Source organism: Vespula pensylvanica, chromosome 4, assembly GCF_014466175.1.
Source record: "Vespula pensylvanica isolate Volc-1 chromosome 4, ASM1446617v1, whole genome shotgun sequence".
Classification (NCBI taxonomy): Eukaryota; Metazoa; Arthropoda; class Insecta; order Hymenoptera; family Vespidae; genus Vespula; species Vespula pensylvanica.
Genome location: NC_057688.1, coordinates 959,111 through 985,659, shown reverse-complemented (window position 1 = coordinate 985,659; position 26,549 = coordinate 959,111). Strand labels below are relative to the sequence as shown.

Below are 26,549 nucleotides of genomic sequence, written 5' to 3'. Positions count from 1 at the left end.
AAACAAAATACTCGTCTCACATTTTCACATTTGTATGAATAACTCGTTATTTCTGACAGATAAAGTAATGTATTTAGATAAAAATGTATTTAGCCTACTTTTAAATGTTGACTGAAAAAATTCCAGAAACATTCAACTTCAATTCATTACATTTATTGACACCTTTTTCTTGGACAAAATAACATACGCATAGTAGTATTTATATACTTTCATTAATAAAATCATGTAGGCTCTCTTGAAATGTTGGAAATAACAGGTTATATAAACACACGAACGATGTTATTATTTAATCAATTACTAGTGCTGCTGTGATCCGATCATCAATGATCATATTCTATAAATGATTAAATTTCTGTGCAAATTCATAATTTGATAGTTAAACACTGGTAGAAGTGAATTTTCGAATAACAAAATCGGTCGAAAATACGTATGAAGATACAATTAGGAACATTTGGAAAAGATTTCAACAGCGAATAAGATCGAATGCGGGCAGAGAGAAGAGCAAGACAAATCGAGTCGACGATCGTAAAATCATCCCAGAAGTAAAAAAAAATTCGACTGTTACCAGCCCTGTAATACGAAAAAATATTCGATTAAACATTTCCGTATAAATCGTGTGTACAAGACTCCGAGAAATTTGATCGAAGAATAGTTTTGTGCTACATCGTTCTTTGATTTAAAAGGCGAATAAAATTAAAAATTTGAAATTCGATGATTTCCTACTTTTTTCCACCTGTATACTTTATTTTATTCGAGGTAAATGTGATAATAAATTGGAATATTAAAGGATTTTAAATGTTTCTGAAATTTTTTGAGTCAAAACTTATTAGTTAACTAAAAAACTTTCTTTTTGTCTGAATACGTTATTATTCTATCCATCGAGATTAACAAGTTATTTAAATAAATATGGAAATGTTTAAGGTGCGTATTTTATTTTGTCCAATATTATATAAAGAGAGAGAGAGAGAGAGAGAGAAAAGATAATAATATTGAAAGATTTGAAAATGATAAGAGTTTATATAAAAATTATGTAAATTACAGAAACAAGAAATTATGTAATATAATAGAATTATAAGTAATATAATATAAATGCATGTAAAACTTATGTGGTTTTAAAGTGATCATTTGTAAGTGTAGTATAGATGTGTCCTTCATTAATAAGAAACTCTAATATTGTATCTATTTGTGATTCTAAGTGAGCTGGTGCACATTTTTTAATCACTGCTTTTTCGATGCCACAGTCGGTATCACTTCCAGCCAGAATAATATTAAAAATTGCAGATTGATTTGGATCCATATTGTTGCATGTATTACTTTGAACATTTCTTTCATCGTTTGATACTTTTATATCTACTCCTGTCACTTCTTGAGCTTTTAATGTAATATATGTAACTTCAAGTAAGTGATTAGTTAATTCGCTTAAGTCTTCTATAGGCACAATACTGATAGCCAAAATATGTTGTTTACCATTATAATAGCGAATTGTGCCATGTACACGAACATAAATATTGCCTTCTAATAAAGATGGATTAACCGACTGTTTATCAGCGTCTAACCAGCTTAATGCTGTCACAGTGCCTGTATTATAAAAAGATATATATATATATATATATAAATAAGGTGTCAAATAATAAGTAAGAAATGTTTTTAATATAGCTTCAACGTATCAAAACAATAAAAAAAATTCATATAAATATATTTGATATTTAACTTTGTTTTCAAATTAAATGTTTCAAATGTTATATCTATTTTATAGCAATAATTCTTTCATTAGATAGATACAGTGTTAATCAATTCCTTTTAACTACTATTGTTGAAACTTTATGTAAAAGAATTGAACAAAGTTTCTTATAAATTCGAACAATATCTAAACATGTAAAAGAAAGTAATACACTTGCAGACTTGTATTTAGATACGAGGTCATTTCGAACGTCTTTTATTAAGCAGATAGATGTTGTAATTCAAAAAGAAAATCAAATAGAACACATATTTATATAAATTTCTTTTTATTGTTTCGATCTACTAAAATCACAGCTAGACTATTTTTCATTTATTCTAGGACACCATGTATATAAACATACGTTCAAATTATCGATTTATATAATCAAATATGATGGTTTACTTACCTGTTTCATCTTCAATATCATAAGTAATTTTTGTCGTAGTTTGTTCAACATGACGTACTATACCCACAATTGTAATAATAGATACAGGTAAACCCCACAGTGATAATTCGTCTGACTGATCTTTCAAATTAATTATATGACATATCATCAGTGGCACAATATTATTTATTCTTTTTGAGCGATTTGTTTTTTTTTCATTTTCGTCGATATAAGATATACTTTCATTTAAAAAACCACCAACTTCTGACATTTTTATGAATTATAATTAATTACAATTAATTCACAAAAGAAAGGTAAAAACAAATGAAAAGAAAAGTTTCCGTTCATCGGCCCGCGTTTTTAATAATGAATTACTATTTTGAAATTGAAGCACATGTAGAAACTTATGAAAAATAAATAACGTAAAAAATTAAAGAACTAGACATTCTTTGGTATAAGATCGCGAAATTATTTTGAAACATTAAATGATTGTAATAACAGGTATCTCAAACAAATAACAATAATAAACTTTGAAGTATTTAACTTCTAAACGAAATTAAAACGTCTATTAAAGGTCATTTCGTCTCAGTACCACTCAGTACTTCGAAGCAGTAACATCTTAGTACCAAAGAAATAATTAATATCTTTAAATCTGTTCTCTTTTGGAATATTTAATATTTTGTTATAAACAAAATGATCTGCATGCAACAATTTCCATTTGGTAAATCGATATTACTTTCAATATAATATATATATAATTTTTTATATTATATACATTCCATCGCAATTACAATCGAACTAATTTGTATTTAATTTTTATTTTATTTACTAATCATCGATCGATAATCATCGATCTGTATGAATCATCGCCGTCATATAAAAGTATATAATATATTTTTGTCAGATAATAATTTTACGAAATAAATTATTCAAATAAAATTTTTATATACGCAAAGATCATTACCAATGGATACAATATTTTCATGTATCCCAAACTAGCGACACTAGCGACAATCCTTGAATTTATCTAGTACATGTACGATAATCTGTTGGCTACTCTGAATTTTACTTTGAAATTTAATTAAATAAAAGAAGACGGTTTCTAGAAGTGTGCGATCATTCCCTTTACCGATTTTATAGGTCTATATGGAATTCATCTATCAAAGATAGATAAATGAAACTAAGTGAAAAAAATAAGATATAATAAAATTTCAAAAGAAAAAAAGATCTGTGTCGCCATGTGGTTAGAAGAATGTGATAGTTTCGCTGAATTATGTCGAGGCTATTTACCATATTATTTATTAATAGTCTTGCCAATTTTTATTATTATCTCTCCGGTTAATCCTGTGACAGCATCACACGAATTTCCAGTCTATCGCATGCATCAACATGATTTACACGGAATACCGTATGGTAATAATTATTGGTTATAAATTGAACTTATATTTAAATTATTATATCATTATATCTTTAACCTTCACTCAATATATCCTTTTCTATCATGGTTATAAAAATAGGGATATCTGTATTTTACATTATTACTTTTATATTATTTTTTCTATCTATTTTTCTGTGAAAAACATTGATATCGTCATTTATCAGTAAACAATTAGCTAATTTAGATGAAATATATCCTTGAAAGAAGTTCATATCTCTATGATTAAAATAATTTTAATAATTTTTGTATAGGCTGTAGGAGTGCTTCGATTTCGTTGGAAGCAAGATCGATTACCGGATGGAGTACTTCTAGACATTGTGTTATTACTAAAGCGTTAGATCTTACACCTAGCATGTTTCAATCTATTAAGATCAAAGCCGGAGCTTTAGTGATTATTTTACCTGAGAAATTAAATGAGTTAACATTGGATGAAAAAGAAGTTATTATCTATTTCTTATCATATTATTTTTAATTAAATATATAACAATTCTGTCGTATGAATATCTTTAACGAAGCATCTCTTTGTTTGTAGCATATTATGAATTTAGAAAAAGCTATGTTGTCTGATACAGAAACCCCAATCGCTGTTTACTTCACAACCTGGCATCCAGATCTTCAAACGATTTTAGATGATATTACAGATGGATCTATGACAGATGAAAAATCTCATTCTGCAGCAGAAGCTATATTTAATTCAATTTCTGCTAGTGGTTATCAAGTAGTTGTTGCATCCGGTCAACCTATGGTTAGAAATGATGCGAAAATAGCTATATTACATGGAAAATTAACAGGAACTGGAGTGGAAGAAAAGTTACCTACTATAGCTATAGTTACACATTATGATAGCGCGAGCGTAGCACCTGTGAGTGAGATTGGCTTTAGAAAATTTTATTTATACTGATCTAAAATTATCTAAAATTATTTCTTTTATTATCGTAAAACAGTTATATAAGATTTACATTTTGTACTCATATATAGGAATTATCTTTTGGAGCAGACAGTAATGCATCTGGAATGGCGATGTTATTAGAATTGGCTAGATTGTTCTCTGCGTTGTACTCCACTGGACGGTCAAGACCCCACTACAATCTTGTTTTCATTGCTACTGGAGCAGGAAAATTAAATTATCAAGGTAGTAAAAAATGGTTGGAAGATCAATTGGATGGACTAGAAGGATCTATTATTCAAGTAATATTTTCTTGCATCAACATATAGACGATTTGTATTATTTTAACAACATATACAACTAAAATGCAATTCATTTCAGGATGCAGACTATGTTATATGTCTTGACACAGTTTCTGCAACAAATAATCTCTATGTGCATGTCTCGAAACCACCAAAAGAAAATTCCTCTGGAGGAATGTTTTATAAAGAATTAAAATCAGTAGCGGATTCTTTGAATACAGTACATGTTGAAGGCGTACATAAGAAAATAAATCTTGCAGAAGAAACATTAGCTTGGGAACACGAAAGATTTAGCATTAGAAGATTGCCAGCAGCAACACTGTCCACATTGAAAAGCCATGAAGATCCTGCCAGAAATACAATTTTGGATATAATGAAAGAAGGACAAACCGATAGATTGTATAAACACACTCAAGTGATTGCAGAGGCATTAGCAAGGCACATTTACAATCTAAGCTCTAATCATATATTTGCGGAATCTTTGGTATGCTCTTCTTCTATTTAACTAAATAAAATATATTTATTCATTGATAAATAAATATTTATAAATTGTGCATATATTCTTTCTACACAGGAGGTATCTAAAGAATCATTGTCTTTGTGGTTTACGTACTTGGCATCTCAACCAAGAGCTGCTACATTATTAGTTGATAAAAATAATATATTAATTGCTACATTGAAAGAATCTATGTCACGATATCTTGGAGATGTTAAAATCACACTTCATAGTCCTGATAAGCAGGATCCAGAGTTTATATTTTATGATGTTACTAAAGCAGTGCTAAATGTATACAGGTAACAATTCATATTTTATATATACATATAAAAAGTAATCATTAATCTTATTTAAATCATTGTTCTCATTTCAGTGTAAAACCAGCTGTTTTTGATCTTTTCCTTACTGTTGCCATTGTCATGTATCTAGGATTGTTATATGTGATTGTACACAACTTTCCACGTGCTTATTTCCTAGCAATCAGACTTTCTACAAAAGGCAAGTCATCTTAAGCTTATATCATGATTCTAGAATGCCAAAGCAATAGTCACGAACATTTATTTATAGAAAAAGTTCATCATTAGCAATATTCTCAAAAAATGAGATACATGTACTTTTGATAAAATAGCTTGAAAAATTATTGAATAAATCTAAGGTGAACGCGTAGAAGAGATATACAATACTTTTATCATCTGTATGATACTGTGCATTTATGAGATTTATAATATAATTTTGGTTTACTTAATTTTCTTTTGGCAATTTAGATACTTATATAAACTTGAGAAAAAAAAGAAAAAAGGACAGAGATTTTGTGTTGTATATACGTGTGTTACTTATTAAAATTAAATGAAATAAATTATGAAGTCTGCTATAATAAGAGCATACAAAAAGAATATAATTAACTCAATTATATATCCTAGAGTACTATCCTTCAAAATTAAAGAAATACTATAATGGAATATAAAGAAAGGGAAAGATTATCGTGATCGTCGGCGTTCCAAATAATTTTTGTTAAGTACGTATCTTCACAACTTATATGCAGTATGATATCAAAGAGTCCCTCAGTAGTGTTTATTGAGTTTGGGAAGTCAACGTTCACGATATTGTTTGAAATTGTTTTGCATATATATAAAAAGGAATATGGATCATTAAAGTTTATGGAATATACATTAGACTTTATTAATAGATGAAAAATCATTAAAACAAATAGTGCAATATGCAATTGGTAGCTACTTTATATTATATGAAAGTATAAATAGGAAGATTAAATTCATTATCCATCTATTGTTTCAATTAAAGACACACAAGAGGAAACATTCAAAATATTAGCTTCAAAAAAATACCTGCTATCAGATTACCTTACTAACTGAAAGTTTTACTAAGAGTTTTATTCATGTAATTATTGGAAAATTGTTGCAAATTACTAAAGATACATGCATATTAACTCTGCTTCAAATATATGACAGTTGTATGCTTGCATCAAGTTTATGAATACCTATCAATGATTGGATTATTTTTAAACCTTCGATTATAGTAGGAGATTGCTATTTAATGATAAAATTCATTTAACTGAAATATCACTGCTACACTATTTGTGTCTTTATGAGATATACGATGATTTCTACACGATAATTTTCAATCATTATACGTTCTGTGATTTTTGCAATGTAAAGTAAATGTTAACAAGCACATTTTTTATTGAAGCATTAAAATAATGATTAAAATTAGTGCTTATGTAAAAACAGATGATAAGATTGCATATGAATAGAAATAATTATTAAAATAATAAAATTACAAATATACCGATTTAAAGCAAATAATCTAAGGTACTAAGTTAATGCTACTTCGAGCAATATGAACTTCCAAAATCAAAGATAACAAATTATAATGAATACTGTAGAAGAGCATGCGCGCTAATGAATCCAAGTGATATCTCAAATAGAAATTACTTTAAATACCTTACAGAAATCACTTTTGTTATCCTCATATGTCAACGAAATCTGATAATCTTGCACAGATTCCACTAAATGCAGATCCAAATCCCATCATATGCGATCTAGGAGATTTCCATGAACCCTATGAGATGCGAAGACCACTATACTGAGACACTTTCAATTGATAACATTTGATATCCAAATCCATCCTTCATACTGACAGTGTTCATATAATAAATCCAAGTCATCCTCTCAATAAAATCCGTCCAATATTTTCACTTAAATTATCCAATTCCAAAAATCCTCCACGTATACTAATTTATCCTGCCAGCAATCCTAATGCCAAGTCCTGTCCTTGAGCCATGTTTGTTGTAAAATATAATTTCAGGATATTGAGTTTCTCTAAATCTATGGATGTAGTCCAAGAAGAAAAATTGTCTTTTCGAATCCTCTTCATACACTAAGTTTCGAAGATGCTTACTGTGTTGGAATTAATTATGTTGCACAGATAAAAAAAGTTTCACTTAGTTTCAATTGGTAAGAGATGCTGGTATAAACCATGAGAATAGTAAAAATTGCTGATAGAAATAAGCAAAAAGAAATTAACATCATACGCAATAATTTATCAGGGCAACTATCTCTCGTAAATGTTTCTCGTGTAAACGCGGAAAGACTGTCCCAATCGAATACACCTATACTGTTATACATGTAAAACATCGTCCTACATATGCCTATACTTAAAAATTTTCAATCCAAGTAATATTTGTTATTTGTTTGTCTTTGAATACTTAAGAATATCTGGCAAAATATGTGATTTATTATCACGAAGAAAAAAGAAAACTACTTCATTATTCCGGCAGCTAACATCTCGATCGAAAAATACTTTAATATGATGTTATGATAATATCCTGTTAATAAATCTTTTTAAAGCAAAAAAGATAAGTTGACATTCCATTACCAGTTTGACCGTTCACAAAGTAATGAATAAATTTAAAAAAGCAGTATTGCCAGCAAGAACTTGATGAATAACATAACACTCAATCTAAGAAAACTTGTAAGCACATGAATGTTGAAACTGCTGAAAGTTCACATTATTTTTTCCTTTTCATTCACCGACATAACAGCACTTTTAGGCACAAGCAAACATAATTTAAATATAATTCGAAACAAAAAAATATGGACGATCGATTTGACTCCTTGTAATGGATTTGCCAACGTTTCCTGATGAAAATCCAGCTAAATGTGAATCCTCGAATGAAATGCACTGCACCCTTAATTCATTCCTTTCCTGATCCTCAAATTCCTCTTGAAAGTATCCTTAATGTCTCATTACTTTGATTCTCATTTAATCCTTTTATAACTTATGCTCCACACAAAATCCATCCAAAACGCATTCCATTTTATCCCACCGTCAAGCACGAACGTGTATTATATCCATCCAAGAAGTAAGATCGTGTCGATTTGAGTTTTTCATTCATTGTGTTACAATCCAATCCAATATACAAAAGAAGAAAAAATACATTAGTCTCTTAGACAAGAATAGTTAAAGATAAACATAAATATTACAAGTGCAAACATAATCCTTGTGATCTAAATTAGTTAATTTAATGAAAATATCTACATAATACATATGTAATAGAGTTAAATTTCAACTGATAACAAGAGGAAATGTATGTGAAACAGAAATTTAAATGCATTTTACAAATTTAAAAAAAGGTAAGATCACAGGATTAATTTGCCATATATCTTGATATTAAACAAACGAATCAATTATTTTCCATTTGTATGCATATTAATTTGTAAACATATTGGACAAAAGGCAGTTTTAAAAAACGTGTAATTCTAAGCATTACGCGCGTCATTGAAAGGACATTTTTAACAATATTAAAAAAGTATATAAGCAAAAATTAAATTGATAAAAAAAAGAAAAAGAAAAAAAAACTGAGCAATTATATAATTTATCCAATATGAATCTATTTTTTAGGATAATGTAAATTTGATTTAGATTTATGTTAATTTTGAAAATTAAATACGCTACTGCATACATATATGCACATCTACAATAGCATATATGAAAAAAAACCAACAATAAAAAAATGAGAGAAAGTAAAAATGGCCAAACAAAACATTAAGGATGTTGCTACGAATTACAAATATTACAGTATCATATTCTTAGCCAAAGATCACTTTCTCTCTCATCAGTAAGAACATAGAAATGCAGGTGGATAAAATGCTTTAGCTGGATATTATATGTGCGTATGTCAGGACAATTGAAATCTTTGTAACAAAACTTAAGAAAATTTTTACTTTAAATTTTACAAATCGCAATCCTATATGGTAAAATAAATTTACCATTATCTACCATCAACAATCACTTAATTCATCATATTCATAAACATTTGTAAGATACTCTTTTATGCCAGATCTCAACAGAAATTTTGTATTTTTAAAATTAGATATCCGTAGGCATACATGCACCACTGTCCAGTTTGTACATTTCATTTACTCATTAGAATATTTATATACAATTAAGAATTGTAATTATACTACATCAAATGTAAAAGTATCTAGATTTTATGATAATTTAAATAGAAATAAACAGTGAAAATATAATCTCTACAGTTTTAACATATTTGCCTACCCATAATTATAATTAGTATTATATCAAATTTAGGTGGATTATAATAATAATAATAAACAAGGAGATTTGAAATATTTGAAAAAGCAATGTGTAAAACTCTACCTCAATGTTTCTATAATGAGTATAATATAAATAATATCAATTGCAATGTTTTAATTATTTCTATATATCGTAAATATTATTATTTTTTTTTAACAAAATAGAAATAAGTTGAAGAATATTATAATAGTCACAAAATGTACCTTATAGAAAAAAAATTCATATCATGCAAAATTTATCAGTATCTTAAAAAAAAAAAAAAAGATACATGGTTGTAAAGCAAATATAGATTTATATATGTGGCAATTAGGCAGTTAGAAAAAAATGTCTAATGTGTATATAGATTATGTATATGTATGCATATATCAAATTTGCTGAAAGAAAACACTCTCACAAACTTTTATGGTAACATTATTTGGTTCTATAGTGGATGAAAACAGATTATAGGATACATTAAATAAACAGTAATTATGGCATGCAACAGTTTTGTATGCAATAATTTACAATCAAGATATTTCAGTACCTTCAGTGAAATTTAATACAAAATATTAGTACTGAAAAATTGAAACACAAAAATTTAAACTAATGGCATAATTATAGAAAGGCCATGAAATCTACAAAATTAATATATAAGCTAATCAAAAAACACACAATTCATATAATTTATTAAGATCCACATATGCCAAACATAATTGAATAAATGATACATATTTTAATCGAAGTACAGAATGTTTTTATCAAAACTATGCTTCTAATACTGCAGTTATTTATCTCAAATTGATGTTCTAGATATTTATCTCAATTGAATGACTTTTTATTTATCGTTATTATTAAAGTGATATAGAAATGAAAAAATATTTCAATTTATCTACTTCAGTCTATAGAAATGGTTTCATTTAAGCGATTTAATTTTAGAATTTATTTTTCTTATCTCATATATAGAACTATAATTTTGCCATAAGTTCAATTATAAAGCAGACTAAGATTAAAAGTAAAAAAAAAAATATTAAATCTTAATAGGTTAGACAAATTTCTGTGTAATATGTTTATTTTTACGAATGTTGATAAATAAATATGAATGATAAAAAAATCACACACTGGATTTGGTACTGTAATATGCCTACCGGATTCCACAGTAACTAGTGTGTCATTAAGAAATATACTGCAGATCATTGAGTATGAATAATTACACTGGTTGTTTGGAAGCATCAAACATTCTGTTGCAGATATCATTAATCAATGCATGATCATTGAAGGTGGATCGCCAATCTCTTTACTAACGGTACTTTAAAATTGTTACATGCTTTATATGTAATTGTGAAGAGAACCAGTTTGAAAATATAAAGGAATGTATTTTATAATGTACAAGTGACCTAACCGGTATAGCTTTGCATAATTCTTGATTAATAGTCGATTGTGAGCACAATTCCTTTTCACTGTTATTATGAAACTTGCTATTGAAACTTATTATATTTTATGATTATTTAATATATCATATTATTGCTGATTCAACTATCAACAATCACCAAATTAAAAAAAGAAAAGTTGTAAATTTGTTTATGCTTATGTTTTCCATACAATAGGAATGTGCCCAATCCATGTGTTAAATAGAATATTAAATATTCTAGTAATGTCAGAAAAGCTATTTTCATAATTCTTACAAAGTCTAATTGGATTGAAGTTTCCATAATCAAATTTTAAATCAGCAATAATAAAACATGGTAAAGCAAATATCAATAAACATTTACTTATATTACCATGTGAAACGTATACGTACACACTAGTCGTACGATCGAGATTTGGAGTGGGATCTTGAGCGCGAGTAATTACGCCGTAACGGTGAATATGTCGGAGATCCACGACGTCGTGGACTGTAGCTGCGCGAACGACTTCTACCCCTTTCTCTATCCTCACTACGTCCTCTGTCACCACTGTTGTGATCTTCCTTTACACGTATGTACGCTACCTCTCCCTATAGAATTCAAATATAAAAAAAAAAAGCAATGTAAGGATCTATAAATTAATTTTGTATTAACACGTTCACGCTGGCACTTGTTTTTGCATTTCTCTCCGTGTTGCGTTTCTCTCTGCTCGTATTAATGCTTTTTTTTCGATTAATATACATTAAATTTCCAATATTAAAATTTTAACTATATGGCAATTTTTTTCAGTTACTAAACGTACTAAATTTTTGGTGGTACGCTCACTCTGACGAAAAATTCACGCGTATATAACATTCGCGCGCAACCCATCGGTGGTACGCGCCGCGCCGATACGAGAGTCGAACGCGAATCACCGACGGTACGCGCCGGCGTAAACGTGTTCAAGAAATTGATTTACGTCATGAATTTATAAGGTCTATATACCTCATGAGACCTAAATCTTGAATCGTCCAATTTCTTTACAGCATACTTCATATCCTCATAACGTAAAAATTCAACAACACCAGTACCATCCTTATAAACATCTGCGAAGCACACATCACCAGCTTCTCGCATATGATCTTTTAGATCCTGCCAACTTCCAGATGGTGGTAAACCGGTAACAAGAACTCTATATTGAGATCGTCTAGCTGGAGGACCGCGTCCACGAGAATTACTCATTTCACCACGGCCACCTCTACCAGTATCCCCTGCTCCACGACCTCCACGAAAATTATTACTAGGTCCACCACCTCTTGGAAATTCAACTCTCAATCTGTAACCATCATAATCGTAGCCATCTCTGGCATGTACGGCATCTTCCGCATCTCTATAAAAAGGATATGTTTTATAATGAAAAATATGTTCAAAATAATGTAAATTTAATGTAGTAAGAATTGACAAAAAATTAGATAATTATATATTAAGAAATAATGTTTAATATAATTATAAAAAAAATATATAAAAATATACAAAAAGAAAATGATAATTTATTATATCTACGTATCAAAAAAGAATAAAAAAATAAAAAAATTAAATACGTAAATAATAGAGATTACAAATTAATTAATTAACTCGAATAAATCTTACCTTGGATCGTCAAATTCAACAAAAGCAAATGGTGGACCTCTGCGATTTTTCAAGTCAACAAATGTAACTTTACCAAACTTATAAAAAAGATCTTGAATATCTTTTGTTCTTATATCCGGTGGCAAATTGCCCACATAAATTCTACACTCATTTCTACCTCCGTGAGACATGTTTTTTTAATGGTCACTATCTTATTAAAAAGCTAAACGTTGCTGAGTAATATAATTTCCGCGATATCTTGATACTCTCTGCTGTTGAAATAAACAAAATGGAGGTACCGGCTGAGGAAGATGATGGAAAATTCTTCGAGAAAAGCACAGAATAAGATATTGGTTAGTAAAAAGTTACTTTTATCATTGGTTATAGATGAAGTAAAGAGAAACAGGATTCCGAACCGAAAGTCGAGATAATCAAAGCACTATCTAGTAGTAAATTTCGGAAGTTTTTCAAATTTAAGTGGCACCAAATTGAAGTCGATCAACTGACTATAAAACTACGTAAATATTTTATTAAAATCTGATTGGTTACTATACGTCAGTTCCACAAAAATATTCCTTCATTGTGTGACGGGTTTTAAGTCGGTGTGATGAAAATCACTAGCACTACATGAGAAGGACATCTAGTTGAAAGATTTAATTTTTGTTTTTGTTTTCGTTATGCATCTTTTGTTTCGTTCTTCTTCTGTTTATATCTTTTTTAGATTAGCTTATTCCTCAGAATTACATTCCTTATTATATTATATTTATATATTTAATAAATCATATTTTAGTTAAAAAAATTTCATGTAGCTTACTACGGTCATAACTATATCCATTTGCTCACCAATCAGTTTCGGTCATCGAAAACCTAAAATATGTAGTTACATTCGAACGAGGTTTTTAACAGTTTGTCCCTACGAGATGGTGCTGACAAAGATAAAGCATTTTGTAAATTCTATAGAACGTCTAATCATAGTATCCCATTAATGTTGTGACGTGTTATATTTTTTTAACTAAATCTTAAAGAATTGATTGTACAGATTAATAGAGAACGGCGGACACTTTAGGTAATTCGATGCTGGGTATATTATATGTTGAAGTCGTGCGACTATTGCTGAATGTTATAAGATGACGAGGTTAGGTACATACCTCTTCGTTTATTTTCCCTTTGGTTAATAGGACATAAGAGTCACAAAATTTAGAACATGCCGCTCATGACAAATTGGAAGCTTCCTTCTGATAATTTTAATTAAGCATGGAATTTTTTCATTTTATCATATAATTGAATAAATATAGGGGTATTCTAGAGATAATTTTTCAACACTTACCACGACGTATCTACAACCTTGAGTTTCTATTGATAATATTTTAATTACACGTCGATTTATAATCTTGCTTAAGTCATCGAGGTATTTTTTGCCGATGAGAAATCAAGATAATCGGTTTATATTTGTATCTAAATAATTTTGATGTGTTTAAGATTGTGTAATGCTATATATAGCTATTTTAGCATAAATGATTAATAGATATCAGCATTAATCGTTTTTGGATATATGCAGCAACTGTTGTGTAGTGCTCAACAATTTTTTTTTTATAAATTGAAGCCAGAGTATAATAGATATTATATTTATACTTTAGGAAAGTAAAATGATGCAAGATGAGGATCTCGGTGGTCCAGCCAGACGGAATGTTTTTATCCAAACAATATCAAGAATGTCACAGGTTAGTAAGATCTTTTTTATTGACAATTATTTTGTATAAGATATATAATTTCATATTAAAATGAGACATTACATGATTATCAAAATTTTTTGTGTAACAGTTCATGTATTAATATCTTATAAATTATATATTACTTTAAAGATTCATCAACGATACTTAGACTTGTGGACTCCACATGTTGTATCAAGATGGATGTTTGCTTTATTTCTAGTAGTCATTTTTGTTCTACGTATATTCCTTTCTCAGGTAAATATATATTTTGTAATATCTAATAATAAGATGAGTTTATAACATTTATGTGTTCTTTTAGGGATGGTATATTGTAACATATGCATTAGGAATTTATCATTTGAATTTATTCATAGCATTCCTTACACCGAAGATCGATCCTGCAATGGATTTGGATGGTACCTTCTTTAATCGACTTATTGTAATAATATTGTATTTAAAGTTATCCTAGATATAACTTTCTCTTTTATAACGTTTTTATAGATATTGAAGGTCCAGAGTTACCTACAAGAGCCAACGAAGAATTTAGGCCATTTATAAGAAGATTGCCTGAATTTAAATTTTGGTACTCTGTGATAAAATCTACAATCTTTGCTATGATATGCACTTTTTTCGATTTCTTTAATATACCAGTATTTTGGCCAATATTAGTTATGTATTTCATAACATTATTCTGTATTACAATGAAGCGTCAAATTAAGGTAAGATTTTATGATTTTTATTTTTATAAATCTATAGAAAATTAAGATAAATAAGATCATAGTAATAGCTTCTTATTTAGTCGTGATTAATTGAAACTAATATATCCATGCATATAAATTACTTTCAGCATATGATCAAGTACAGATATTTACCTTTCACTCATGGAAAACCAAAGTATCAAAATCATGAGGATACTTCAAGGTTAATACCATCAAACTGAGTAGATGAAAAAATGCTTGTTTATGCAAGCATATAAGTGTAGATTTCAACTTTCCAAACATCGGATGGAAAAATAAGTGAAATTCGATTATGGAACATTTTTTTCTATGACGTTATGTACGAATAACTTCGTTTCTTTCTACAAGGGAAGGATTATTCTGCACAAGCGTTATTCCAAAATATCATGTTATGCGATATATAAACTGAATCACATCATAATATATGTGTATCATAAAACTTGTACAAAGTATTGTTAGGTCTTACATAAATGTGGACACAGTAACAATATGAACAATATACAGCTATTGATGTAATATTAAATTATCACTGAATGTAAAAATTAATTCATATTCATAGAATTCGCAATATAGTCTCAGATCCATTTCTTAACTTTATAATATTGTTTTTTTATCCTGTTTTATTCATATACAAGTACACCGCGCATCAAACGTATTTTTTCTTGTTCAAGTCCAGGTAAACCATTTTTATTTTATATATATATATATACATACATATATATATACACATATATATACACGGATTCTTTACATAGTAACTTTTATTTTTTATTACACTTCACATGCAAGGATCAGCAGTTGTATAATAAAATAATGCATCGTATGTGACGCAATCGTTTTATGTTTATGCTGACGTAAGGATTACTTGACATAAAATTGAAAATTTCTTTTTTTAATAGTCGCATTAATAGAACAATAAATGAAAAATGGAAAACTTAACTTTAGCACTGTTAAAATTTCAAATGGATTGATACTTTATCACAATGTTTTAATATAACCATGAAAATGTACGTAATACTATTGATATTAAGCCATTTGAAATTGACAAAAATAATGAAGAAGAGGAATATCGCTGAGATTGAAATCGCATGTGATTTTTATAAGCTTGCATAAAATCATTCAATTAAATTATACGATTAAAGAGTTTGCATACGAAAAGCAAAATTTTCGTCGTTAAGAAAAACATTTTGTTATTTATTCTTTTTTTTCTACATTATAACCTTTGACCAGTTCATTTGTCATCTTATAAATATTTTAATTTGAGTTTGTTAAAAAAAAAGTTTCATTTTTCCATTGATGTCTTAAAGCAGATATAAAAGGAAAATTACTAGGTAAAAGCTTGCACAATCTTTTTCATTGTATATAGAATGTTATAAAGAATATTTAGGGAATATGCAAATATCGAGAGGAGAAAGGGCGCGATAGGGGAGCCCTCTAAGCGTCAATTACAAATATAGAACGTGCACGATTTCTTTCTTTTTTGTTTTAATTTATCCTGTTTGGTCTAATGATACATAAGAGAGAGAAATGTTTCATCATTTTCGATGATTAAATAATTTAAAGTGTGTTTTGGATGATCATGGTTCATATTTAAAAAATTTGTAATTATTGTTTTCACAATTAATGTTTAGGAATAATCAAGAAAATGTGATGTCTAACAACAATGTTATTAAGTAGGTTGCTTTTTTTCAGTTAAAATTGATATATAATAATTTGAAACAATTATTTTCGGAACAATTTCAAGCCCTGTTGACATTTTGATATTACGATTATTTACGATTTAGTAATTCCTTTTTAAATTTAATTTTGTATGCAGTCATTCGTTGCTAAACAATTGAAAATGAGTGGTCTTAAAATAAACAGACAATTGTATCTATTACTGAGGTAATTTTAATAAGAATATTTTTGTGTATGTTGCTTTCAGTTTTTGTTCAAAACGGAATAGAAAAGAAAAATGATGATTCGATGATGATCGGAAAAGATATGAATGTAAGAATGGCAGGAAAGATAGTATTGGACCAGAAAGAGAAAGAATAAGAAGAATGGAGTGAAACTGAAAAAAGAAAATATTTAATAAGGAAGTAGAATAATACAATTCCAAGATAAACGATGGAATAAATTTGAATGAAAACATAGATATGGATGAAAGAGAAAAATATAAGTTCGCAAGAAAGCAAGATATAGAATAGTAATAGTGGAATACTCTTTTCAATTTAAGTTAATGAGCTGAAAAAAGAATTATCTAGAGAAAGAAATAGAAATAGGAAAAAATATTAAAAAGAATATAGAAGCTCTTCCAACAGTCTGCTACCTTGTCGTGATGGTGGAGCTTGCGTGCTTCAATGATCCATAAGGTTATGCTGAATGAGTACTACTGTATCAGATAAGCTTACGGTGAGGAGCCAGACTAAATGCAGACAGTTAGCTAATTAATAGAATTTTAAAACTATTTTCTAAAAGATAGTGTATAAGTATAAAAAGATGTATGATACTAATTAAGACAGAGACATTTTGGTAAATCTACAAACATGTTTATGTTAATAAAATTTATCAAAATGAAAGTGAACTATAATAGGCAGCATATCGAATTATAATAAAATGAAATAGATTATTCGATGGAACAATAGCTAAAGTCAAGAAATTTTAACTTATTAAAGTGCAAGAAAATTTTCATATGGAAAAGGATGAGAAACAAATATTCAATAAGATACTTTTTAATCATCATTTTGGCAGATAATTTACTATCTATGTTGATTTTAAGAGCATGAGAGTATATACATAATATGCAATTTTGTATTTACTTAGAACTACATCATAACTTAAAAGTTTAACTACATAACTAAATGGAAAAATTATGTTTTGTATCACGTTTACCTAAATATGTCTGTATCGACAAATTTTTGAGATTCCGAACTCGAAAAATATTCCTAACCCGACCCATAATTTCAGGTATCTGCACATCTTTAATAAATACTATCGAATATTAAGTGACAAAGTTATTTAAAAAAAAAAAAAAAATGTTAGATACATGTGGATGAAGATACGAAATTATTTTTCCAGATTTTTGAAAAATGTTAGTTTTCTTACAAAAATCATGTTTAAAAATAACTAATTTTTAAAAATGATTATCACACAAATAAAAGCTTGCTTTGAAAATTTGGGAAGACAATCTCATGTAAAAAAACCTTCATTTTTCGAACGAGTTGAATTATCAAAATTGGATAAAAATTATGACTATGAGAATTCATGAGGTAAATCCTACTTTTAGCTGTTTTTCTTTAATTTATGAAGACACAGTGGCGCTACTTTACCTTCATGTCAAACGGTTAAAGCTCTCTCACTATGCATCTATATAGCGTGAAAATCAATTGCTTTGTAAGAATGTGAATAATCGACTCCTTGAAAGAAAGAACGATGAAAGAATAGAAGTCGGCATCATTGTACATTGTCTGATATCTCATTGTCAATTCGTTTCTTCAATACACGCGTGCCGACAGTATGAAAAATATACCCATCAAGCAAACATATGGATGCAATAAATCATGAGAAGGAATGAAGTTTCTTACACGCTTCATTTTTTTTCCACAGTAGTCGCTAAGGTCTCACACATCTTAAGATATTGGGTGAATACCCTTATAACTGTTCATCATTCCTGGTTTTATAATAGTTTACTTTTAATAATGAATTTATGCATAATTTTTGATCAATTTTAATGAATAACTTTTGATTTTAAAGATGAAGGTTTAAACGAAGAGATGACTTTCTAGAATTTTTGAAAAAGGTTTATTTTATTAAAATATTAAAGCTCTATCCTGTAAGCTTATATAATTTATACTGTAAATTATTTTACATTTATTTAAACAATGTATAATGTATAATTAATTAAATAATATAATATTTGTTTAAATATTACATAACTCGAAACACATATTAAAATATAAAATAATTTTAATTAGCTTAAGCAATTTACACTTTTGATTATTCTATATTGATTTATACAATATTTAATGTATATAAAATATGATAAACTAATATTTAAACAATAATATATTTGTTTAAACATTACATAACTCTTAATAAATGTTAATTAAATATATGTAAAATAATTTTAATTTAATATTTCAGTACATTTAAATTTCAAATTCAAAATCGTTGTTTATATATATAATGTCAGCAAAAACAAAGGATCAAGGGACTATGCGTTATCGAATCACTTTTCATTTGTATTCCGACGAGCTAACATCGAAATTCTCTCTTTGCATACGGCTTAAATAATTTATAATTTCGATTATTTTATATTTATTTAAACAATATATGATGTATACGAAGTATAATCAATTAATATTTAAACAATAACATATATAATTGCGAACCAGAGTCGATCGTGATAAAAAACTTATTTCTAATTTTTGTAATCATAAGCGTTTTTATTATTTTGCGACAGGATATCTACTGTGTGACCATTAATGAAGACTCAAATGTAATATATTGTATCAAGCATTTCTTTAATAATTTCAATAACTCTTTATTGTAATAATGATATTATTGTTTTTATTTTTTTCTGTTTCAGAACTTCATTGCAATCGTGCGCGAAGCAATAAAGGGATCGAGTGTTTGCTAACATGTATCGCTAAAATAAAAATGAAATAATCGCGATGTGTCTGTTCGTTCGCGTTTTAAGATTTAAACAAGTGTTTTTGCATCGACTGCGTGCAATGCAGTCGTCAGTGTTTGTTCGCAAAGTATTTTCCTATTTTAACAGTCGCACAGACTGTATTTATATAACACAAACAGAGAGTTGAGTTTCGCGAAGTAAATTCAGTGATCCTCCGTTAATAAATAATTACTGCTTACTAAAGTTAATACATCATCGAAAAGGATCTCAATCAATTTAGATGTCGGTCTACTTCATTTTCAACTATCTACGAATCAACTTCTCTCAATTCCGTCCTAAATCGTGGACAAAGTGTTTTGGAGCCATCGCAGAACTTGTTAAGTATTAAGTGAATTTTTAAATTCCTCCTTTTTGACTCAATCGTTGATTGTGATTAATTTATAAAAGATTATCGAGTAATCGCAAGTACATTTTTCTTCGGAGATTTATTCGAGAATGATTTCTTATTTTCTGATTTATAGTATATGCATTTATTTATTAAATCAAGAGTAGGTTTTCTTGTTTCATATACGTTTATAATTATTTGCATTTTGAATATTTCAATGCACTTTTTAATATTTTTCTTTTGCGAAATGAATGGAATGTACGGTAATCATTTTAATACATAAAAATACAGCATGTAATGTAAAAAACATGCATCGCATCGTAATTCGTAGCGAACTAATTATACATGGGTACATCGGTATTCATGGATATTCACGAATTCTAATAAAGAATTAGCAAGAAGATATTCGCGATGGATGGTCTTTGGATTATAAGAGAAATTGCATTCTTTATTTCAATCCGATTTTATTTTTCAGTGTAAAAAGTTCAAAGGTTAATGTTAATATGTAATAGGTCATCGATTACAATTATTATTTAGGGCATTCGAGTAAATGTACTCGTATATATCTGCACGGTCGATAGATTCTAATTATAAATTCATTGATTGTCCACGAGCTAGGATAGTTAACGTGAAACGAAATGAATTTTTCAATTATCAGGAAAAAAAAGATATAACAGAAAAACGAAATTATTTCAAAGGTAAAACTGAGAGTAATAACGAAAATATTTCAAAGGGAAAATTGAAAGAAATGAAAAAATATTTGATAGAGAAAACTGAAAGAAATATGAAATGTAAATTTTATCCAAATATAAAACTTAAATGATACATAATGAACAGTTAAGAGTAAATGTGCGAAAATGTTTATATGTTGTATAAAATGTTGTATCATCATAATTTCGGATATTACAACTGTGTGATATTAGAAATAGTATTGATACTTTGCATAGTCAATAATCGATCTTTCAACCAAGACATATTGCTTGACAAAAATGCAATAATTTTTTGTGCAAAAAGATTAAGTTTTTTCTTTTCTTTTATATTTTAGAATTAAAAACGATTCTAATTTTTTACCATTAATCATTGCAATATGCCAAATTTTATTATACTTTTAGAACGATGGACATTTTTAATCAAGAGACTATCATGCCAAAAAGGTATCCACAAATATTAACTTAAAAGGTCGATTATAGATTTTAAGTTATTTTCGAAGATTCCTCAGAATGTTCAAATCTTCCAAGAATGACTCTTAGTCATATATATTTTACCATGTTGTCACTCAAAATGCTCTGACGATGGTGGGTGTAAAGATAGATTTGGAAAACTGAGACGATGTAACATTCGGTCGTATATTGCTCTGCGTAAACGAATATAATTATTTTATATTTTATATTAAAGTCGGGTCATAAATTGTTTACTTTTTTCTTTTCTAAAGTTCAATTTCATAATTCTGTTCTTATAAAATCAAGTTATATGCTAAAGTCATAGCTATGAAGCGTAAATTTTTATTATCAAAGTCGCGTCTCACACATTTTTCACTCTTTTTTAATTTTTTTTTTAAAGTTAAATTAAATTCATATTTTTACCTTTTATGCGTAGTATGTTTCTTATTTCTATAAAAATAAATTCTAGTAAACTCATAGTTACGAAACATATGATATGGCAATTGTGGAAACTAATTGCACTGAATAAAATGTACACGAAGTTGAAATAAATATACTAGAATGTATACACTTTTGCCACGTGTTGTGGAAAGAAAATTTTGTTTAGATTAAGATCGAAAATTTTTCGTTTTCTTGGCTATTTTTAAAGTTAAATTGAATTAAATTAAATTCAGAATTTTATTTTTCATGAATAATATTCCTACATATATATATATATATATTTTTTTTTTTCTTCTTTTCTTTTCTATAAAGTCAAGTTATATTAGAATTATTAAATTAGAGTTTTATAAAATCACAAAACGAATATTAAAAAAAGTAATTGTGAGAAACACTGAAATTGCAATGAGTAAAGATACACATGAGGATAAAATAAGCATATTTAGATATATGCTATATTTTTCATTTGTGCCACGTTATGGGAAGCGATTAAGGATTAAACATTTTTCATTTTCTATACAATTAGTTCAATATAAGTAATATATATTTTTATTTCTATAAAATAAAGTATTATATATGTATGTTAGACTTATTAGATTAGATTTAAAATAGCTTCATTCGATGATACGTTGTTCCTGGCAATTTAATAAATACTAAATTAATTCTTAATAATATTAATATCTAAAAAATAAGGAATAGGAATTAAACATTTCAATATCAATTTGAAATCGATGAAAAAAAGCTTGGTTTAGGAATTTTTGGAGTTAATAATATCTATTCAATTCACGAGTTAAGATTACATTTTGTTAAATGTTCAGAGAGGACATTGTATGAAATGAAACTCTGAAAAAAAAAAAAATGGAGTTACGAAGAGCTTTGGAAAATTTCGAAAGATTATCCATAATATACCGATAAAGGATCAGAATTTGAAAACAGAATTTTTAAATCGATGCTAAAAAAATATATCATCAAAATATACCATACAGAGAACGAATAAAAGTTAGTGTTAGTGTTAGTTTGAAAATTTTAAAATGTGCACAGATATGAATATACATTAACATGTGTACAGATATGAATATACACATATGAATATATTAGTTTTAATACAATTAAATTTTAAATTATAATTTATATTTATGTATGCCTTATGAATTCAATCACAAAGTTTATAGTTTCCAGAAAATAAATTCTATTCTTACAGTCGTAATTATAGTCAATACTTCTTACTACTAAAAAATTTCTAACTAAACTTACCGAGATCGTTATTTTCAAGTATCGTCAAGTATAATTGTGCTCCAGTGATCTTGTAATACTATAATAAAAGATTTGATAAAAGAGATGTTTATGCATAAACTATATACTTTGGTAGAATTTTGGACCGTCAGGTACAGATATCTAAGCTCCTCGTTATACAATTTTCAATAAATTTTCATTTTTCTTTTCAGATTAGGAATACTTTGTTCGTAAAATAGTTGGTATGTAATATGTAATATTCTGTAATACAGTTACATATTTATGGCGTAACTTTGTTTATCGTAGCATTTGCGAGTGTATTTGGTAGAGTTACTTCGCGTATTACCTTAATATTTGCCAGAGTTATTGCCGCATATATCCTTAAAATAATATTCAGTCTAGTTGATAATTAATATTTAATTTATCTTTGAAAGGTGAAAATTCAAAAATTAAAAATGAATATCTCAATCGTATAACCTAATGTTACATGCTCTTATATTATTTTATATGCAATCAACATTTCATTTAAACAATTAAATATAATACTATACAGAGTTGATTTTAGTCGTACTGTGCCATAAGTTAGGGAGTGTGCATAGAATATTATTATGTATATATATGAACATGCATATATTCGGGGAATATAAATGTATGATATGGATTTATACAACTAAAAATTAATTTCTATACACATACCTATACATATATCCTATACATATACCTATACCCTATACATATTCATATAAATTCTTTAATCTCGTTTTTCAGTTTCTTTCGTGTTTTTAAATATTACAAAAAAAAAAAAAAAAAAAAAAAAAAAAAAAAAAAAAAAAAAAAAAAAAAAAAAAAAAAAAAAAGAAAAGAAAGAAAGAAAAAAAAAACTGATTCTATTATTGCTAAGTAAGACAAAAGTGGAAAAATAAAGGAGCCTTATAATCTTATTAAAAAATAATAATATAATATTTATTACCTCATATAGCAGTGTTGGATCAATTTAATTTTTACTAATATCTACTGTGTATCATAATTTGGCTGGTAGAAAAATTGGAGATTTTTTTTAAGCGAACAAAGATGAGTTGAAAATTTAGAGGCAATCTAGAACATATACAATGTGAATATGTGTGTATATATATATATATATATATATATATATATATACACACACACACACATATATATATATATCATTATTTTAACGTCATAATTAATAATACGACGACACTTATGAAAAGATACTTTTACAATGAGTCTCTTCGCGCTTAATGATCTTACCAGTCTCTCCTCCCACCGAAATTCGCTTCGTGTAAAACTTTATTCATTTGAGTCTTCTGAAATGGCTTTCTTAGATTTGTCCAGAAACGTTGTTGTTGAATTCGGACCTATCACCGTTGTGGTCGTCGTTTCACTTACCGTAGATTCCCTTTTACGATATGGATTTGAAGGTTGGCCGTATAGCCTGAAGATCATTGAGAAAGCGTTATCGTTTTGCTATCAAGAATATTTCGACGAGGGCGTCATTCTCTCGTCGTAGCACGATTTAAAAATCTTAACGCAATAATATACGCCTTATTGATATACGTTATATTTTCTTCGCGACAAAATTTTGTTCTACAGGTTTTCTTTTTCCTTTCTTTTTCTTTTTTCTTTTCTTTTCTTTTCTTTTCTTTTCTTTTTTTTTTTTTTTAGATATACCTTTATTATTTCTCGATAAGATTTATCGTTGAAGAAACGCAGCTTCTCTCGATTTTCTATCTGGGCCGTCTTATAAAATAATATTAAAAGAGGAGAGGCGTTCACGTTCCTCATTTCTGCGTTCTTTCAACGTCTTGAAGCACCGCAAAGCGATTTTAAGACGTGCGCGTCTTCGGCGCGGACTTCAAGTACCTTATGCTTTCTGTTCTTGAGCGCGGAGACCAATTCTTGTAATACCTTCGACTATTGCCAAGATCACGCGACGTCGTCCACCTTGCAAAGTGATGTCTCAGCGTATTCTGCACCTCGGTATTGAGAAAACAATAGAATAGCGTCACCAGCAAACCCTGTCGTAGAAAAGAAGATTTTAAATCTCTTCATTTCCTCCCCCACCTTTTTTTTTTTTTTTTTATTTAATTCTTTTTAGAACTATTACTTTCTAGGGTTTCATTGAAAAAGAAAGAAAGAAAGAAAGAAAGAAAGAAAAAAAAAAAAATGATCGCGACAGTAACAAAACGTGCATTAACTTTCCAAACGGTTGAAACTTTTAGAAGATGATCCTATTCTTCTAAAAGCTTTTCTCCAAAGTTTCTCTCTCCGTTCTAATGGCGAGTGTAACAAAAGCTTACCGTTAGAAAACCTTTCTGTCGTAATATTACCTGAGAAGAAAGTAACACAGCACGGGTGTAAGAAAATGCATTAGCTGCTTGACCTTCCGTTGGTCCAGCGAGAACCAGAACGTATGTCACTCCAAGAAGTGGTATCAGCACCAACAGAGCTTTGCTAGCTTTTCTATACTGTTGCGTTTCTGCATTGTTCGCAGACCATAACTTAGTGATCAGTACCTATCAGAAACGACGATAAATCCGATCGAGTTAACGTTCATGATCGAGTTAACGTAATAGAAAAATTTCGTTCTATTTAAAATCTAAATATACTCACCCACATGATCAAGAACAAAAAAATCACATTCACGGCAAGAACTGTAATGACAGATGCTTGATAAATCCAATCGTAGGAATGTGGTGTCATCCATGGACAATGCTTCCAAAGTGCGACATTCTGTAAAATATGATCGATGTCATCGACCTTTTTAATGTCGAATACTTTGATTTATTTAATTTGACATCTTTATACCTGATTTCCTTGAGTGACAAGAGACTTGGCGATGCCCCAAATAGCTATGATGAGAATTGGAACACCTTCAAATCAGACTTACAGATTATACGTGAAAAAGTGACAATACAGAATAGTTAGAAAATTTTATACGAAATTTATCAATGAAAAAGTATTAAACGAAATAACTTACCCCAACCTATGACAAGACACATCTTTAGTTGAATATTATCTCCCGTAAAAGTTCTTACAACTAACAAATAGAGATACAATCCTGCAATAAGAGAATAACTAAGGAAATTTCTTTAATGTTTTATTCGGATTTACATATAACACTAACGTATAGTATAACAAAACTGTTTTTCGCATATTCGTTTATGTTTAAATAAAAGTAATACTGACCTTCGACGAACATCCAGAAGAAATTGGTCAATTGAAAATAATGAAGAAGAGAGAAGAACGTGACGCAAGTTGGTATGTCTGTTTGCATAGAGACCTATTGAGAAAAGAAGTTGAGCAATGATTTTGATTTGCAAATTATTTTAATGAGACATCGTCTTTTTTAATTTATTCATTATACAAAACGTTCATACGTTAGAAACTACTTCGATTGCCACTTAATCTGGAATT

The 26,549-nt window shown here is 28.2% G+C and overlaps 5 protein-coding genes across 18 annotated transcripts in view; 2 read left to right on the top strand and 3 right to left on the bottom strand.

Annotated features, from left to right (window-relative positions):
- Nucleotides 1–9: 9 nt before the first annotated feature.
- Nucleotides 10–2,376, bottom strand: LOC122628568 (replication protein A 32 kDa subunit-like). The gene is made up of 3 exons (XM_043810978.1): nucleotides 2,346–2,376; nucleotides 2,127–2,246; nucleotides 10–1,578 (listed from the first exon to the last, which is right to left on the bottom strand). The coding sequence occupies exons 1-3, from the start codon at nucleotides 2,374–2,376 to the stop codon at nucleotides 1,103–1,105; spliced, it is 627 nt and encodes a 208-aa protein (XP_043666913.1). The 3' UTR covers nucleotides 10–1,102.
- Nucleotides 2,377–2,973: 597 nt separating this feature from the next.
- LOC122628279 (nicalin) lies at nucleotides 2,974–8,098 on the top strand. Its single transcript, XM_043810409.1, has 7 exons — nucleotides 2,974–3,518; nucleotides 3,795–3,982; nucleotides 4,076–4,405; nucleotides 4,522–4,731; nucleotides 4,811–5,215; nucleotides 5,306–5,526; nucleotides 5,601–8,098. Exons 1-7 carry the CDS (start codon nucleotides 3,344–3,346, stop codon nucleotides 5,737–5,739), a joined length of 1,668 nt encoding a protein of 555 aa, XP_043666344.1. The 5' UTR covers nucleotides 2,974–3,343; the 3' UTR covers nucleotides 5,740–8,098.
- On the bottom strand, nucleotides 3,992–13,271 carry LOC122628280 (serine/arginine-rich splicing factor 1B). 4 transcript variants are annotated; one of them, XR_006326995.1, is made up of 6 exons: nucleotides 12,853–13,271; nucleotides 12,208–12,592; nucleotides 11,619–11,813; nucleotides 4,503–4,648; nucleotides 4,363–4,403; nucleotides 3,992–4,283 (listed from the first exon to the last, which is right to left on the bottom strand). XR_006326995.1 is itself a non-coding variant. In XM_043810411.1 (4 exons), exons 1-3 carry the CDS (start codon nucleotides 13,020–13,022, stop codon nucleotides 11,622–11,624), a joined length of 747 nt encoding a protein of 248 aa, XP_043666346.1. In that variant the 5' UTR covers nucleotides 13,023–13,271; the 3' UTR covers nucleotides 4,452–4,648; nucleotides 11,619–11,621. The 4 variants fall into 4 exon arrangements, 3 of the variants coding, with proteins under 3 accessions (XP_043666346.1, XP_043666348.1, XP_043666345.1); XM_043810411.1 differs by lacking the exons at nucleotides 3,992–4,283; nucleotides 4,363–4,403 and having other exon boundaries at nucleotides 4,452–4,648; XM_043810413.1 differs by lacking the exons at nucleotides 3,992–4,283; nucleotides 4,363–4,403 and having other exon boundaries at nucleotides 4,452–4,645.
- Nucleotides 13,272–13,742: 471 nt separating this feature from the next.
- On the top strand, nucleotides 13,743–15,877 carry LOC122628470 (protein RER1). Of its 4 annotated transcripts, none has more exons than XM_043810819.1 (6): nucleotides 13,743–13,897; nucleotides 14,469–14,552; nucleotides 14,694–14,798; nucleotides 14,863–14,959; nucleotides 15,045–15,262; nucleotides 15,391–15,877. In XM_043810819.1, exons 2-6 carry the CDS (start codon nucleotides 14,478–14,480, stop codon nucleotides 15,481–15,483), a joined length of 588 nt encoding a protein of 195 aa, XP_043666754.1. In that variant the 5' UTR covers nucleotides 13,743–13,897; nucleotides 14,469–14,477; the 3' UTR covers nucleotides 15,484–15,877. The 4 variants fall into 4 exon arrangements, with proteins under 4 accessions (XP_043666754.1, XP_043666756.1, XP_043666755.1 ...); XM_043810821.1 differs by having other exon boundaries at nucleotides 13,744–13,971; XM_043810820.1 differs by having other exon boundaries at nucleotides 13,745–13,966.
- Nucleotides 15,878–24,047: 8,170 nt separating this feature from the next.
- Nucleotides 24,048–26,549, bottom strand: part of LOC122628258 (diuretic hormone receptor-like) — a 29,099-nt gene continuing 26,597 nt past the window's right edge. For 5 of the 8 annotated variants that reach the window (XM_043810351.1, XM_043810353.1, XM_043810352.1 and 2 more), the window contains 7 exons: nucleotides 26,322–26,415; nucleotides 26,113–26,193; nucleotides 25,941–26,005; nucleotides 25,746–25,865; nucleotides 25,463–25,648; nucleotides 24,996–25,150; nucleotides 24,048–24,567 (listed from right to left, as the gene is read on the bottom strand). In XM_043810351.1, the coding sequence (XP_043666286.1) occupies nucleotides 24,423–24,567; nucleotides 24,996–25,150; nucleotides 25,463–25,648; nucleotides 25,746–25,865; nucleotides 25,941–26,005; nucleotides 26,113–26,193; nucleotides 26,322–26,415 (846 nt within the window). In that variant the 3' untranslated portion in view covers nucleotides 24,048–24,422. Of the gene's footprint in view, nucleotides 24,568–24,803; nucleotides 25,151–25,462; nucleotides 25,649–25,745; nucleotides 25,866–25,940; nucleotides 26,006–26,112; nucleotides 26,194–26,321; nucleotides 26,416–26,549 lie in introns of all 8 variants that reach the window. The other 3 variants (XM_043810356.1, XM_043810357.1, XR_006326993.1) reach the window with 3 other exon arrangements.